General features: G+C 38.8%; 1 protein-coding gene and 1 long non-coding RNA gene across 2 annotated transcripts; one reads left to right on the top strand and one right to left on the bottom strand.

Annotated features, from left to right (window-relative positions):
* Positions 1-7,026: 7,026 nt before the first annotated feature.
* On the top strand, positions 7,027-14,604 carry LOC131322298 (transcription factor LHW). Its single transcript, XM_058353570.1, has 10 exons — positions 7,027-7,661; positions 9,344-9,565; positions 9,692-9,773; positions 10,207-10,248; positions 10,329-10,388; positions 10,835-12,574; positions 12,678-12,779; positions 13,092-13,232; positions 13,374-13,499; positions 14,014-14,604. Exons 1-10 carry the CDS (start codon positions 7,567-7,569, stop codon positions 14,194-14,196), a joined length of 2,793 nt encoding a protein of 930 aa, XP_058209553.1. The 5' UTR covers positions 7,027-7,566; the 3' UTR covers positions 14,197-14,604.
* Positions 14,344-16,097, bottom strand: LOC131322305 (uncharacterized). The gene is made up of 2 exons (XR_009198806.1): positions 14,960-16,097; positions 14,344-14,892 (listed from the first exon to the last, which is right to left on the bottom strand). It is a non-coding gene; the product is annotated as an uncharacterized LOC131322305 (long non-coding RNA).
* Positions 16,098-16,855: the final 758 nt, after the last annotated feature.

Consider the following 16,855-nt stretch of genomic DNA (forward strand, 5'->3'; position numbering starts at 1 on the left):
ATTCTACTAAAATATGGCCTCAACAGTACTACTTTTCCTATATTAAATTATAATTCTAGGTTTCCCTTTAATACTTTTAAAACTTATTCGGTGGCCGGTTAGTCCATCTCAACTACCTTGGAGCAAAAAAACAACTTTAACCATAAAAAGCAAAAGAAAATTGGAAAAAAGGAGCAAAACGACAAAGGGCTCTTGCAAGGATCTTTGCATGACATCTAGCTAGAGTTGGTATTGGTTTAATCATATACAATACGGGAAAAGTTTTGTTCTGGTGGGTACATGACAACAATTAGGGTTGTAAACGAGCCGAGTTTTGTTGAGGTTGAGCTCAGCTCGTTTATGAATTAAACGAGTAAAGAATTTGAGCTCGAATTTGGCTCAAATTTTAACGAGCCGAACTTAGTCATTTACTAAACGAATATCTTTAATCGAACCGAGTCTCCTTTAACGAGTCATGCTTTTATTGAATAAAGCTTGGCTCGTTGAGTAAAGGAGCCGAAAACTCAAACTTGGCTCGCAAGCTTGAGTTTACAGCCCTTTACTCGAGCTTGAGTAAACAAGCACGAGCTTGGCTCGTTAACGCTCCTTTACTCAATGAGCGCGAGCTTGGCTCGTTGAGTAAAGGAGCCGAAGCTTGGCTTGTTCAATAAATGAGCCGAACAGAGCGTTAACGAGCCAAACTCGCGAATTGCTCAGTTCGTTTACGGCCCTAACAACAACTAAGGAATATAAACCCTCGAACTCATAACTTTGACCCCATCAATAACATAAAAAATCTTGAAGTCATAGAAGATTCATCACATCGTTGAGTTTCGGGCTTTAGGATTAATTGAAGTGTTTGTAAGTCAATCCAGAAATCAAATTGTATAAAAAAAAATTCTTAATTTCCCCTCTCATTAAAGAGTTTCATGTTTGGATTTCAAGTAGTGAATAACTAATTAATTTTGCATTTTTTCACTTTTTCTTAAGATTTTTCTTTTCAACCCATAGGATGTTATAGTATTTGTTAGATTACTACGAGGATCAATCTTCTGTCCATATATACGAATCGAACACCAAACCTCACGCTCCAAAAAATGCTACACAATCATTGAGCCAAACCCGAAGGTTGACGTCCAAGAACTTAGGTTGGAATGTTGAATAATTATGCGGTAGGTGTGAAACAAGGAGACTATATATCTCCAGGCAAAGTTTAAAACCACTCTCGCCATAGCAAAAATATATAATGTTCAATAAAAATACATATTGTCGTAAGATCAGATTGTTAAATTTGATTTAGTCAACCATCCCATAACAAAAACGATGAAATGTAGATTGATGTGAGGGCACAACCGCCATTAGATATAAAAATAGAGTACAAATTTGAAATGTTTTTATCTACCAACGATATAAATCTAATCAAAATTTTCACTAGTTTTTTTTTTTTTTTTAATTTTCTGTTAAGCGTTGACATTCCAATTTAACTAAGTAGATACTTCAAACCCATTTTTTAACATTATCATCTAATGATGATTGACAAGGATTCTTGTTGCGGGGCCAGAGTGGCCTATAGATTTGGTTACACTATCTCTCTTCCTACTACAGTTTTAAAAATAGACTTCCAAGTACAACGTCAAATGTTATAGAATACTGCATTGGAATCTTCCCTAACACTAGTTGGTTATAGGAGAAATGGTGAAAAATCGGTCCAACAAATGGTATTAAAGCGGGAAAGTCATGGGTTCGAATCTCGGAAGTGTCATTGTAAAGGAGAGATTGCTGGGTCCAGAGTGCCCCATGGATTTAGTTACACAATCACAATATCGCATATGCGATTGTTCTAAAAATAGACTTGCGCATGCGATGTTGAATGCCATCAAAAGCTAAATTGAAACTCTCCCTAACATTAATTAATTTAAGAAAAGGTCGTGGAAAAGCGGTTCGACATTTGCAATGCTTCCATTCTTATCGTAATTTTTTTCCCCCATTCTAATACTCCAGTATTCAAACCATGTTTTAGTGCTGAAAAAAAATTACATTAACGTGCTATCTAGACAAGCTCTTTTAATTTATTTGATTGTCTAATTAAATATTAAGTTGTGTAGTCGGCCAAACATAGCTGTCCGCGTTCGATTACCGTGCACGTACTTGCGCCAGGGCTCGGCTTTGAACCGAGGCCTATCAGCCACCAACGTGGCACCCACCTTATGCCTGACTCCAGAAGTGTGTCATCTGCGCTCAGCGACCTGCGAGAAAATAGGGTCCGTTGGAAGGTTCTTCGTTCAGGGCGATCACTGGGCTCGGCCAGGTGCGGGGCTTGGCCACCCGCTGAGTCGCGTGCTCTCTCACGTGACTAAAAACAATTACGCTAGATAATGATGAGCGCACATGGGAGGTGCCAGCTCACACCAAAACGGTTACTAGATCTATTCTATGACATCACAATGATGTCACCTAGCTCGTACAGGGCATGTGCCGATACTTGGAGAGCAAGCTAAGGAGACTATAAATACTCAAGGATCACAAACCTAAGAGGTACAAACTTCAATAGACCTAAACCCTAGTCTTTGGCTTCATTCTCTGCACATTTTGATCCTCTCGCTGGAGGGCTTTGCTGGGCAACCCCGGCTAGGTCTTAGTTGTGCGTTCACTGTGCAGGGTAGGGCAAGGAGGCTAGACGATCCCTGAACTAGCGGCGGAAGAATCGAAATCAAGGATTATAGGGCGCACAAGTTGTTCTCAATCGAATGGAATTTTCCTTAAAAAAGACAAAAGCAAAATAAGACAAACGAAAGAAGAAGGGGTTTTTTCTTCTTATCGGTGACTGTTAGTATTGTTAGATTAGTTCCGCGGAAAAGCTAGAAGTTGAACTCTTGACATCATTTATACAATTCTATTGACATCTATGTGTGTCATTTGTGTTGTTGGGCCAAAAGTCACTTGGCAACGCAATAAGATGGCTAAGTATGGATGAAATTGATAAAAGTAATACTATAAAATAGTACATCCTTTAAATACGATTACTCCTATTTGCTAGGCTTGAAGCAGAGATAATCATTGTAGACATTTTCTAAAAATTAGCCCTACTTCAAAATTAATTCCCTAGGAGTATGTATTTTATTGTTTCCCCATCATTCATCTGGTGAAATACTATTTCATCGGTTTTTATAATCTACTAGTCTCACGGTTTATAAAGAGGAGAATCAGCTCCTAGTCCCCTAATGATTACCTCTCTAATAAATTATCAGAATTCAGAACTAAAGAAATGATTTTGGACCATTCTGTTCGGCCTATTGTGGACTCTTTCTGAGCCCACTTTCAAAGCTGTTTAATTTTAGAACTTTTGAGAACATTATTCACGTCGAAAAATTATATTTATTGAATATTAACCGATATTGTTCAAAAAAATGATATGTAATAAATATGAAATTGGCGTGTTAAACGTTCTTGATGAATTCTAAGCCTCAAAAATTCCCATCATTTAAGTGAGAAATTTGTGATCCAATCTCAATTTTTTTTGTGAATAAAGCCAAAAAAATCTCGCTCTTTGGCTGATTTTTGTATTTGTTCAGAAAAATTAAGTTTTGATAGTAATTTTTACTTTTTTAATTTCTACCGTTAAGATGAATCAATGATTCATAAAAATTTGAGAAAATAACAAATGAGAAAAAAAATTGAGTATAAACAAATAACAAGCCATGTAGCCAAAACACCCATAGTCCAAAAATAAATTCGAAATACAGAAAGATTGTGGTCATTTAATTAAGTGAAAAATTTGTGATCCAATCTAAAATTTTTTTAAATGATTTTTTGGCTGATTTTTTTGTATTTATTCAAAAAAATTAACTTTTATTAATAATTTTTTACTTTTTCAATTTCTATCGTCAAAATAAATCAATAATTCATGAAAATTCAAGAAACTAAAAAGTGTGAAAAAAAATTGAATATAGTCAAAAAATAAGCCAAACAGCTTATTTAGCCAAAACACTCGTAGTCCCAAAAATAAAAGAGGAAAATAAATTCGAAATACAGGTCATTTTCAACACCAACGGCAAAGGGAAATAAAAATATGGGAGAGTGGGTCAGGATATAACACGTGTCACCTTTAGAAGGTTCGTGCACAGTTATCTCTGTGGTCCCGACGCACATGACCAAAGCTGCAACGCTGCCACTCGCTCCCGTAAATTGCCCAAAAAGCGAAAGGGCCCTTCGCAGATGACGTCATTACGGAAACACCCCTTCACTCTACAATTGGATTTATCCCAACAGGCCATGGGATTTTGCAATTTTTCATTTTAGACCCCTCCCAAGTTTGTCTTGCGTAAATAATCGGACTTGTTCAATTTGAAAGACTTTTATTTATAATCGTCGATATAGAAGAATGTATTACTCGAATGTGGTTAATTACATAATCTAAATCCACTTATCTTGAGAAAATAAATTGTCTCTATAATTGTCCAATTCATTGTGTTTCACTTAATATATCGGAGTACAAATTTACAGTGAGCGCTTTCTTTAGGACTGTAGGGCAGACACATGGAATGCATTCGAAGACAATTATCTTGGCAACGTAGTTATAAAGCCTATATTTAGTTGGACAATCTTATACTCATACATTCACACAGTAGGAGAGTTTGATTATAGGATTTTTAACATGAATTTTTTTTTCCTGCAAGTCTAGCTCTTCAATATGACTCAAATTTATTCAGTGCTTTTGCAAAATGTGAACTTAGTGTAGAAACCCCCAACTTATTTGCTTGAGAACTTATTCAATGCTTCTTTAGATATCATCTTATACTCGTCCCGTCATGCACTTATGAGTTTTTACCATACATTTGTTACTATTTGAAATCATTTAGGGGCTTGTTGGGAATATCCCATATTTTGCTGGGAAAACTTTGGAAAGGAATGATAAGTTGGCTGGTTTTGTCGCTAGTGTGATCGATTTGATTTTGTCAAAATCAGCTATCAAAATCAGTAGTTAGCAAAGATGGTTTTGTAAACTTTTAGCCGCGACTATAACTCATCAATAGCGCATAGAGCACCATTTCATTATATATTTTGTTGGAATTTGATAGTTGACTACTTATGAATGGCTCATAGGCACTACGATTAACATCTCGAAATTTTCTTTTGAAAGGCTTAAAAGTTACACTTGAAAAATTAGTCTAAAACACCGAAAGTACGGAGTGGATGGTGATGGTGAAGGTTGCTACTGTTCAAAAATTGACACCATGTTAAAGGAGCTTTGGTTCATATATATTTTTTGCCTGGTTCCCAAAAATTTTGCTCAGGGTGTAATTTTCATCGTAATATGTTTCAACATAATTTCACTGCAATTTCAGAAAAATTTATGAAAAGGCTAGATGACATCATTAGGATCCCAACTTTAATTGGCGAAATCATGAAATACTAATGTCTTGTTGACGACATATTCTTAGGGATGAGCATCATGTCGTGAGGTATCGTGCTTAAGCCGTGTCATTTCAAATTTTGTATTCTCAATTTTTGAGTTTGTGTCAAAATACTACATTTTACACTAAGGTGTGTTCAATAAGTACTTATTTTTTGAATTAAATGTGATGTATTATAAGAGAATGCATGTCTCGTGAAACAGAAAATAAGTACTTAGCGGAATAGGGCCTAAGTCAACCTGCTTAAAAGTGTATCTTGGTTGGGATGACACCGCTAAGTCTCAATATAAATGATAAATTACAAGACTAGGCCTAAACTAATGAAAAAGAACCTTCAATTAGAACAAAAGGGTGTCGTGTCGTGTTCAACTCGTTTCATGTGTTTAAACAAATAATTAAACTATGTTTGTGTTATTTTCAAGTTACGCAAATTTAATTCGTATTTATTCTACTTAATTTTTCAATTTGTCGTGTCGTGACATTGCCATGTTGGTATGGGGGGTTTGTTATATGTGGCAAAAACTACTTGATCTAGGCCTTGTAACTATAGGATAGCTTATGCAGTGCCCCTTAGGACCACATCGTGCGCTAATCTCTTTTTGGGCTCTATTACAATGTGTGGTGAAGAAAGAAAATAGGGCATCACGTCGCGATGACATAGGGGCACTGAAAAATTCTCGAGAGGGAAAGAAAAAACTCATCTATTATGCTATAATATAGAAAAGGAGAACACCAACTAGTATAAAGAATTTTTTGAAGCAGTATCACAAAAGTGATTTCCTATATTGTCCCAATAAAAAATCAAACTTCTACAAATGCTTTTACGGTAAGTTGATTAACAATCAGGAAAAAATAGTAAAATCACTCAAGAATTGCTATTGTGCTCGCCGTGGACTCGTGGGTTGGCGGCGTTTGTTTTCCCGCGTCCAGATCCCGTAGGTGATGACGGGGGGCTTGTCCTAGAGTGGCGTCCATCGCTCGTGGTAGCGAGGGCTCGTTGACTTAGTTGGTGTTTTCTCGCACTATAGTCGTTGGCGACGCTTTCAAATGACAGATCCGTGGGATTTATCGATAACTTCATTTGTGTTATTCATGCTTATGGTTTGAGTTGGGTTTTCCTTTAGATACTCTACTACTAAATTGTCGGCATATAATGTTGGTTTGCTTCGACAGTACGCTTGAGAGCTTGTTAGCCTGTAGTAATACTTTTTTTTTACTGACTTGTGTATTAGATTTTGATAGTTGTTCTTGTTTATTGCATTGAAATCTTTAGTTTCGGTTTTTTAAATGGTGCAAAAATACACTTGCAGGAGAGTGACGGTAACAAAAAAAAGATGGTAAAATCATTTTCTTTATTTTAATCTTGTTTATTGCAATGAAATCTTTGGTTTCGGGCTTTTGAATGAAATGAAATGAAATAAAAACCCGAGTCTTGTACGACCAGGTCCGAGTCCCTACCGATCAATCATAACCCCTCTCCCTTTCTTTTTAGAAAAGGCCGCCTTCAAAAACCGACAAAAGAACATCGGGTGGCGCAGCCGTAAATTCTCCCAAAAACCAAGGCTGTTTCTCGAACCCCTGACCCTTTGCTGATTAAATGGTGGCGCATTTTAGCACAGTCCCTCTCCATATCTGAAGAGAATCTCAATACTCACCAGAAAGGGTAGAAGAGAGGAGAGCAGAAAACAGAGCACTACAGAGAGAGAGAGAGAGAGAAGACAACAACATCACCACCCAATCCCTCCCTTTCACAGACAGACAGACACAGACAGCATCACACAACCCCTGAATCTCACTACTCTCTCTCTCACCCACACCCCCCACACACATCTATTTCTACACCCAAAAATGGTGAAAATCATTTCCAACTACGAGCTCATTGCCTGCGGCATAGTGTAGGTCCTTCTCCGCAGCGCGCGCTCTCTCTCTCTCTCTCTCTCTACAGTACCTTCTCCTTCCATGTTTCTCTCTCTACCTCTCTCAAGAATGTGCTGCCGGAGGATGATCTGGGGGAACTTGGATCCGGAGAGGAAGAGGAGCGGGGGGCTCAGGACCAAACAGGCGGGACGGGGGTCGTGCCGTGGTAGTTAGACCTGAGAGAAAAAATCCGAGGCCTATACTACTTTTATACCTTTAAAAGCATTGTTCACTGTTGCATTCGAGGTTTTGAGCCATGGGGTATCTTCTGAAAGAAGCGTTGAAGACTCTTTGTGGCGTTAATCGGTGGTCTTATGCTGTTTTCTGGAAGTTCGGTTGCCAAAACCCTAAGTATGTCCCATCTCCCCCATCTTCCTTTTCATTTCATTCCTCTGTAGCTCTGTACCAAGGAATTTCCGACCGTTGGATCGCATAAAAATTAGAGAAAGTGAAAAGATTCTTGCACAATCTAACGACCCAAAACACATGGGTACAGAGATTTCTTGGTAGAAAGGATTTCTTGTTGTGGGGAATTTATGTTTGACTTCATATTTTTCTTGAGCAATGTTAGGATACAAGAAAAGTTTCCCGAAAATGTCTGGGAACGAGAAATTAATGGTTCAGATTCACTTTCATGTTTGGGTCATACGCATCAAAGTGAATCTCGATATTAATTTCATTTTTCCGGGCATTTTTGGGGAAAGGGCATTTTTGGGGAAATTTTTCCTGGATCCTAACATTTTCGTATTTTTCTTAGTTTAGCGCCTACAAATATGGAGGAGAGGGGGAGACAAATAGACAATAGAATTTTGTGCTCGCATTTTTTTGTTATTATTATTCTGATCTGTGTAAGTGCAGCATGTTTGGGTGTGTTATTCTCTGTTTGGTTGCTGAGAAAATGGAGGAAAATGGCAATCTGGTGTTTGACGTCATATTTTTCTTTGTTCAGTTCCTATGAATATGGAGGAAGGGGGGGACAATGAAATTTTGTGCTTGCATTTTTTTTCCCCCCCCCCCGTTTGCTACAAATCTGTGATTCTTTTCGTCTTAGAATTTAGGGCAGGTTTCTGTTTGGTTACCAAGAAAATGAAGGGAAGGTTAGAAAAGTAAATAGTCGGAGCCTTATGGTCTTAAGGTTGTGTTTGTTGCGATTTAGAAAGTGCTCTTATGATTATTTTTTTTGGGTCTCTCGTGTAATCTTCTTTTGGCTTATAGGCAAAAAGAATTATACTAATAATTCAGAAAGCTAAAAAATCTGTTGAAAAGCTAGTGTAGATGCCTTTCAATTTGTATTCTTTTAAGTTAAAAATTCTACTTTCGTTATCTAGTTTTCCAAGCCGTGAACTTTACTCAACTAGGAAACAGTGTTGGATTTGGCTCGGGTAAGTGGTTAAGGATCATTTGCCTTGTAACTTCTCTTTAACCAAACGGGCGGTATCGGACACGATATGGGTATTTTTACTGTAATTGTTCTTGTCAAGGGATATGCGTCGGAGTTTCAGGGATTTGATAAGTTTCTAAGATATGATTTGATTTGTTATGGCTTTATTTGGTTTTGCTGTATCTTTATGCTTTGTATAATCTGGTGACTTTATTTCCTGTTTTTGGAGTGTAATGTGTGGATGGTTCTGCTTTGTCTTGGAGAATCCTAGTGAGAAAAAAGCAGATTTGTTGTGGTTTGAGGAACTCTTTTGCTGTACCCCTTCCCTATTGTTAAATTACTTTCCCTGTACATAGATTAGTGGTTCTGAATTTCTTTTGCTTGTTTGGTATTGTATGCCCTTATTTTCCCCCTGGTCAAGGAATTGTTTCTCTCTTGTTATATCCAAACATGATTCTCTGCAGATGAAGCCAAGGCTTAGCCCTAACCGATGTACTGATGTTCTTACCCTACTGGCCTACCGAAAAGATTTTTATGAATTGCAGATCCGTTGCTTTTGATTACTGAATTTCACTGTTTAGCATTGATTCTTGACAGATACTTTTGCATTTGATATCATGTTTCACTGGATTTAACGATTTCCTCTTGTCAGGCTTTTAATTTGGGAAGAATGCTATTATGAATCTTTGTCATCTTCAATTCTTCCGCACAATTCTGGGATTCAGGGCTCAGAACTGGCTTTTGAAGAGTGGGAAGGGCGCTGGGTTACGGTTGCAGCTAAAAAATCTCAGGTTGGCGTTCGAGCAGAGGACAAAGTCTCTTCACTCATAAACAAAATGATGTCGGATAACCGAGTTAAAGTTCTAGGACAGGGGTATGACTGTATTTCATTCTTTTTTGTTTGCTTTAATGTCATAACTTTTTAATGTCATGTTTGTGTATCAGATGACAGAACCTAAGATGCCGTAGTTTTGATTGTTATTTGCAATACTTTTGACAGGCTAGTTGGGCGAGCTGCATTTACTGGTAACCATTTATGGATTCTGTCGGAGAACTACGCTGGAGAAACCCATCCATCAGAGGTATATTACAGAATGGCTAGTTAAAATGTATGTTCAAAGCTGTAAATGAAGATGTCTTCCAATTCCCTCTCGATGATTGGGTCTATGCATTGTACATTTTTGTCCTAGCTAAGAATCCTAGGTTTATTAACCTTCAAGTTAGTAAATGACCAGAAACGCTTCAACTGACTTATCTTTAATTGCTTCAGCATTTAGAATTCTAGGTTTATTAACTTATTCAGTTTTTCCTGTTGTATCTACTGAGTCTAGCTGGATTATACACGTGGAGAGGTAAAGCAAAATGATTATAAAGACTGAAATGGAGAACTCTTTAGATTACTATTTTTGTAATGTAAGGTGGTGCAATCTATTTTGCAAGTGTAGAGGATTGTTTGTTAACAAGAAAGAGCAGTATCTGGAAATTAATCTGACATGTTTTTGTGGCTTCTCTTAGGTTCAAACTGAAGTGTGCCACCAATTTTCAGCTGGGATAAGGGTATGACCCCTTCTAACCCTTAAGTTATCTTATGTGCCTTTTTCTGCTGGTCTGTTACTGAACTTGTGCTTGGTTTGCAGACAGTTGCAGTAATTCCCGTCCTTGGTCATGGTGTTGTTCAACTTGGTTCATCCTTGGATGTAAGTCATTTCTTTCTTTTTTTGTCTGTATTTTTGTTTTTGGGTAGAAATTCTTTTGCTCAAATGCTGCATTTAAATGAAGTTTATATATCCTCCACGCATATCTTGTGAGGTGACTGCTTCATTGTCATTTTAGTGGCATCAGGATGTTTGATTTAACTTTTTCACTAGCTCTGCTAAACATAGGCGGTAGGCCTTTCATCACTTGTGTATGGCCATTGTGATTTTCCATAACAATGGGGAAATTCTCCTTTCTGTGCGAAGTCATTGTTTTATCGTGTTATAATTTCCGTCTACCAATGGTGAAATAAGATGCTAAAGAAGTTACGCGAAGTCATTGTTTTATCGTGTTATAATTTCCGTCTACCAATGGTGAAATAAGATGCTAAAGAAGTTACAAAAGTTTTCAAGATTACTCAAATTTTTGGCCATCTTTGCTTTCTCAGATTATGGAGAACATGACATTTCTGAATGATGCGAAGAATTTAATCTTTCAACTAGGATGTGTATCTGGTGCTCTATTATCCGACTATTACACATCAAAAGAACCAGCTCCGAGGATTGGGTTACCTGCTTTTCCCAGAAGACCTGTATTTACTACTCCAGCTGGGAACCACATGGTGAAAGATTCTGTTCCTTCTGTTACTGACAGCTGCAACCAGCATAGTGTTCCATCTCAGGTTTTGGAGCTTGTTGGTCACCCTTCTAATTCTGTAATTGGTGCTTCATCATTTCAAAGGCCTGAAATGGCATCAAATGGTGTCCAACCACCGAATAATGTCTGCCAGCCAAATGTAACTCCAGTTATGAAACCAAGTTTTCCTTTCAGTAGCCAATTTGACTGTGAGCAAACAGAAGCTGAAGTGATCCAGTTGAACCCAGAGCTATGGCTGAATCCAGCATCTTCTCCCTACAACCTTAGGTCTGGATTCAATGAACAATTTCATGTTAATCCAATGTCTGCAAATTATAGCAATTTAGGAATAATGGAAGAGCAGATCTTTTCTGATTTTATGAAGGATCAGGCTAACAACAGTTTAACCACATCAGGTGGCATTACGATGTCTCAACTGAGAACAAATGGAGGATTAGGTTCTAGTGAAGTTCAGTTGCATAGACAAGCTAGTAATAGTAATTATAAATCAATGGTAAACTCGTGTTCTCTTCCAGCTGTGAGTGGGCTCAATGCCGGTTCATCTAACACAGAGGTATCAGCGTCTGATCTGACAGATCATTTCACGGCCAATCACTTGCTTTTGGGGAATTCTGACTTCAGAGACCAATCTAAAAAAGACAAGTGTTCGCAAATCGAAGTTGGTCAGAGAAATGAACATATGGCGAATGATGTATTTCAATCCCTTGACATCCCATCGGTCCATCTGGACAGACGTACAAATTTAAGCGAGATCATTTCCTGCTCCGACCTTGATAGCCAAAGGCATGACTATGGAAATCAGAATTCAAAGTCAAAAGCTGCTAAAAGTGAGGACAAACCTCAGTCAGGGGATGACCTGTTTGATATTCTGGGAGTGGATTTCAAGAACAAACTATTCAATGACAGCTGGAATAGCTTTCTTGATGGGGGGCCAGATTCAATCACAAAACCATTGAATAAGAACAATTATGCATCCTCAAATCTTGAGGATGCAGATTCTGAATTATATAGTGGTATTTTTGGTGCGACTGGTACCGACCATCTATTGGATGCTGTCGTAGGAAGGGTCCCTACTGCTGTCAAGCAGAGCTCAGATGACAATGATTCTTGCAAAACCGTACTTACAAAGATCAGTAGCTCTTCTGTTCCTAATCTTTCTCCCTCCTATGGACGAATTAATGTGCCTGATCAGATGCAAGGAAATTTATCTGGGCTTCCCAAGTCTCTGGCAAAATTAGCTGCAGTAGGGTCATGTTCTTTTAAGTCTGAGTGCAGCAAGGAAGATACAGGCAATTACTCCCGTACCAGTTCGGTATGTGGATCGCAAATGAGTTCATGGGCTGAACAGGCTCATAGTATGAAACACAATAGTAGCACTTCCGGTTCATATTCTAAGAGGCCTGATGAGGTCAGCAAATCAAATCGCAAAAGGCTTAAACCTGGAGAAAACCCTAGACCCAGGCCAAAAGATCGCCAGATGATTCAAGATCGTATGAAAGAGTTGAGGGAAATTGTACCTAATGGGGCCAAGGTGATTTCTTTTCTCTTAAGCACCTCAAGTTTTTTCACGTAATTTTTCTTAAGTATTAAATTTTGAGATATTAGGCACTTATCTGAACTCTTATGATTAACAGTGTAGCATTGATGCGCTGCTGGAGCGTACAATTAAGCATATGCTTTTCTTGCAAAGTGTTACAAAGCATGCTGACAAGCTTAAACAAGCTGGAGAGTCCAAGGTGCAGAGAGTACCTGTTTTTACTGCAGTGCTATTATTTACAATTTCCTTTTGGATTTGACTACATTGGAATTGGTTCTCACCTTTTGGAAATCTTCATCATGCATTAGACATTGAAATGTCGAACATGGGAATGTTGATATGGAAAGAGGAATGTGTGTGGTCTAAATCAGTGATAGAAATAGTGTACAAGCTTATTAACTGTATTAATTGTCTATACAATATTTCAGAACTGCAACTAAAGAAAGTGAGTGAACAAAAGAATGATTTGTCGATTTCTTATTATGGTCTTACTAGTAACGTCAAATTGCAGATTATCAATACAGATGGTGGGCTACTAATGAAAGATAACCTTGAAGGAGGAAGGACATGGGCATATGAAGTTGGATCACAATCTATGGTCTGTCCTATCATAGTTGAGGATCTGAATCGACCTCGTCAAATGCTTGTGGAGGTATTGACTACCATCCTTTTTATTCCAAAATTGAAGCCTTACCCTTGCGCCTTTATTTGCTGACTAAGCACAACTCTTACGTCTTGTGCTCGACCTTTCTGTATCTATTTTCGTATCCCACTTTCTATGTTCTTCTGACAGATGCTTTGTGAAGAACGTGGTCTATTTCTGGAAATAGCTGATATCATAAGAGGATTGGGATTAACCATCCTCAAGGGGGTGATGGAAACTCGGAATGACAAGATCTGGGCGCGCTTTGCAGTTGAGGTAGCACCTATCACATAAAGTTCTTTCTTTTTTGAATTTTATGTGTTATTTATGCTTCTGATAGGACAAATGTCATGCTCCTTGCTAGAGTTGCTCAGTATGGATCACTCTAGTAGGAGGTAGAGCTGGCCCTTTAATGTTGCAAGAACATATTCATTATTTTACCTGTGTAATAGGCGATTATATTCCCACCTTCTACCTGTCCTTGCATGCCCTTTGACTATTCCATTTCAGTTCACTGATTTGTGAGACCTATATTGAAGACTCAAGACCCTCCAACCAGAACATACCCATTGCATTTTTATGGACCCATGGGAAGCAGTTATTCTCTACGAATATAGTTTTTTTGTACAGAATGGTTCCATTGTGGTTTTTGTAGAGAGTATTTAATTCCAAAATACTTGGGGGTTTAGTTCTTCTATTCAAGTATATGTTAAACCTCGAAGATTTACTCCTTGTTTTGCATACCATTATCCTCTTTTTACAAATTCTTAAGATTTGTTTCTGTATACAGGCTAACAGGGATGTCACAAGGATGGAGATCTTCGTGTCTCTTGTTCACCTTCTAGAGCAGACCATTAAGAACAACGCAGTAGCATCTGGCAACGCTATTGAGAATGGCAATATGATGGTCCACCAGTCTTTCCACCAAGGAACCTCCATTCCTGCGACGGGCCAGCCTTGTGGTTTACAGTGAACCACTGCTATTTTGGTGTGTGGACGTGTTGAGAGCAAACCCTGTTTCGGCTTTCCTGCGACGGGCCAGCCTGGTGGTTTACAGTGAACCATGGCTATTTTGGCGCGTGGACGTGTTGAGAGCAAACCCTGTTTCGGCTTGCCATGACTAACACGATCCTGGACTCATTCTTGCTGCTTCTCCTGAGATTTATGACAGACCTCATTTGAAGTGGGAGAGATTGTTTGTTGTTTCCTGAAAAGGGTGCCTGAATGTACTAATCCAATGTCTATTTCTTCTTTGTTTCCGGTTTCCTCCTCGGGTAGTGTAGTGTGCTGGAGGTAGTAACCCAAACTTGTTCGGTGTCGGTTCTCGTTTAGAAATGTATAGAACATTTGGGACATGGAATGTAGGGGTTTTAAGTTTCCACTTCTTGATACTTGAGCGCATGGTTTCATTCTGGATAGTGTTTCATTTTACTGGATAGTGTTTCATTTTACTACTGGAAATGGAAATGCAGAAACAAAGGTCTAAACTCTTACGCCCTGACCAGAAACAAAACTCTAGGGGCTGTTTAATTGGCTGAATAATGTGAGATTGGGTATTTGGGTTGTATGTTGTACGTTCTTTTCTGCGATAACTCTCTTTAGTTTTATGTAACAATGGGTGAGGAGACAACATATCCTTAGAGTTCAATTCCCGTTCTCAACCCATAACCTGTTTTTCATCAAAGTCATTAATTCTGGCTCGACTGCTTGTGTTTCAGAGTTTGAGAACCCATAACCTGTTTTTCATCAAAGTCATTAGTTCTGGCTCGACTGCTTGTGTTTCAGAGTTTGAGACGACGTATCCACACCCCTTCAACCCGGGATGAAACTGGCTTGCAAAGGCCTGATGAGGTCATTCGAATAAGTGCGTAAATGGAGAAGCAAGATATTAGTGACCAATTTCTAAACAGTGGAACAAAGACTGATCGGGCGGAGATGATCAACATCTTGAGGCGATGAATCGTAGGGTTGAGGCAAAGCAGAGTTTTGTTAAGGCCCGTAGGAATCTGACCCACATGAAAAATGTGAGTAATCAGGTTTAGAAACAGAGTCACCAACGGATGACCAACATTTTTGAAAGAAGGCCGGATGGAACCCGTCCGGACTGGGAGCTTTCCAAGGTTTTAAGGGCAGAGAGGATTTCAGTACAAGAGGGAGTAATGCAAAGGTTATTTTGCAGCTCACTAGCTAACTGGCCTGGGAAACGGCGAAGTGCAAGAGCTGTAGAGATAAACACTATAATCTTGAGTGGTGAACAGCTTTACCAAAATAAACAGTAAGCAAGCCCTTAACCATGTCTCCCCCGTAGTGCCACACCACCTCATAATCCTTAAGATCATAAATCTTATTACTCCGCCGGCGAGAGACAGTGGTTGGGTGGAAGAACTTAGTATTGCGGTCACCCTCAGTTACCCAATTGAAGCGTGATTTAAGAGCCCAAAAATCTTCCTCAAGGCGGAGCAAGTGATTGTACTCCCGAGTGAAGGATTGCTCAAGCTTGGAAAGAAAACAACACGGGTTGTTCTCAATGGCTTTTTGGGTGCCTAGCAATCTAGCGGCCACGCGTTTCTTTTCAGAAAAAAGATATTACCAAAGCGGTCAAAGGCATGAAAACTTAAGGTTATTACCTCTCCAACGCTGATCAGCAAGACCGAAAAGAGAGGGGTCAGAGAACCAAATGGATTCGAACCTAAAGGGTCTAGCACAATAGTCCGGGTAAACGCTGAGAATGTCAAGCTATATGGGAATCATGATCTTAGCAACATTATTCCTGATTGCTGGTCACGTCTTTCAGAGATTCGGGAGTGAAGTGGAGCACATTTTTTTTCGGGAAGCCAATCTATTTGTAGCAAGACAGCTTGTTTGTTTGCCATTTCTAACTGCAACTTTTATTAGTCAATGCAACGGTAAGAAATTACCTAGCTAGAACTATATATGTTATCTGTTTAAGTTTCTAATGCAGTACATTTGTTACCAAACAAAATAAAAATACAGAAGACATGAAATGCTTTAGACACACAAGGAGTACCTTCTTTGGGGATGTGATGAAGTTTGGAGTGAGCTTTTAAAAAATTTGGAGTTGCTAATCCTCCAGAATTACATTTTCATTCAAGTCTATTACTATTATTTTGATACACTCAAATGGAGGAATGGAAGAAGATGGGTGGGAGATACTCTAACCTGCCCAAGTGCAGAGAATAAAATGTGTAGCTATGTAACAAACACTTAACCACCCCAAGGCATTGGCTAAGTGGTCTTGGTATGAGACTTACGGGTTTGCTTCCTCGTATGGTCTCAGGGTTCAATTCTTCTTGCCAGCAACTCTGGGAGCCACCTCACCCCACGCATAAGCGTGTGAAACGGCTATATTGAAAAGTCCGAGATGCACGCAAGCTAATCTGGAACACCCTGCATTACCAAAAAAAAAAAACTACTTGAGGCCGAGGGTCCCTCTCCAAGATGAAAGGGTACAATGATTACAGGAGCTTACTCCCATAGTGTATTAGATTGAGGAGGAAGTGAGAGCATGTATTTGTTCTTGGAGAAGGGTAAAGAATAGGATCTCCTTGGATAAGAATAGGATCTTGGCTGTGAATATTGGAGAGTATTTTTGGTCCTTAGATAGGCTTGGT

This window comes from Rhododendron vialii, chromosome 1a (assembly GCF_030253575.1).
Source record: "Rhododendron vialii isolate Sample 1 chromosome 1a, ASM3025357v1".
NCBI lineage: Eukaryota > Viridiplantae > Streptophyta > Magnoliopsida > Ericales > Ericaceae > Rhododendron > Rhododendron vialii.

What these genes read in the sequence shown, in the direction of transcription:
- LOC131322298 (XM_058353570.1), top strand. Translation starts at nt 7,567, where the DNA reads ATGGGGTATCTTCTGAAAGAAGCGTTGAAGACTCTTTGTGGCGTTAAT. An exon ending in TTCGGTTGCCAAAACCCTAA is followed by an intron (nt 7,662 to 9,343) that starts GTATGTCCCATC and finishes TCCTCTTGTCAG; the next exon opens with GCTTTTAATTTGGGAAGAAT. An exon ending in GAGAAACCCATCCATCAGAG is followed by an intron (nt 9,774 to 10,206) that starts GTATATTACAGA and finishes GGCTTCTCTTAG; the next exon opens with GTTCAAACTGAAGTGTGCCA.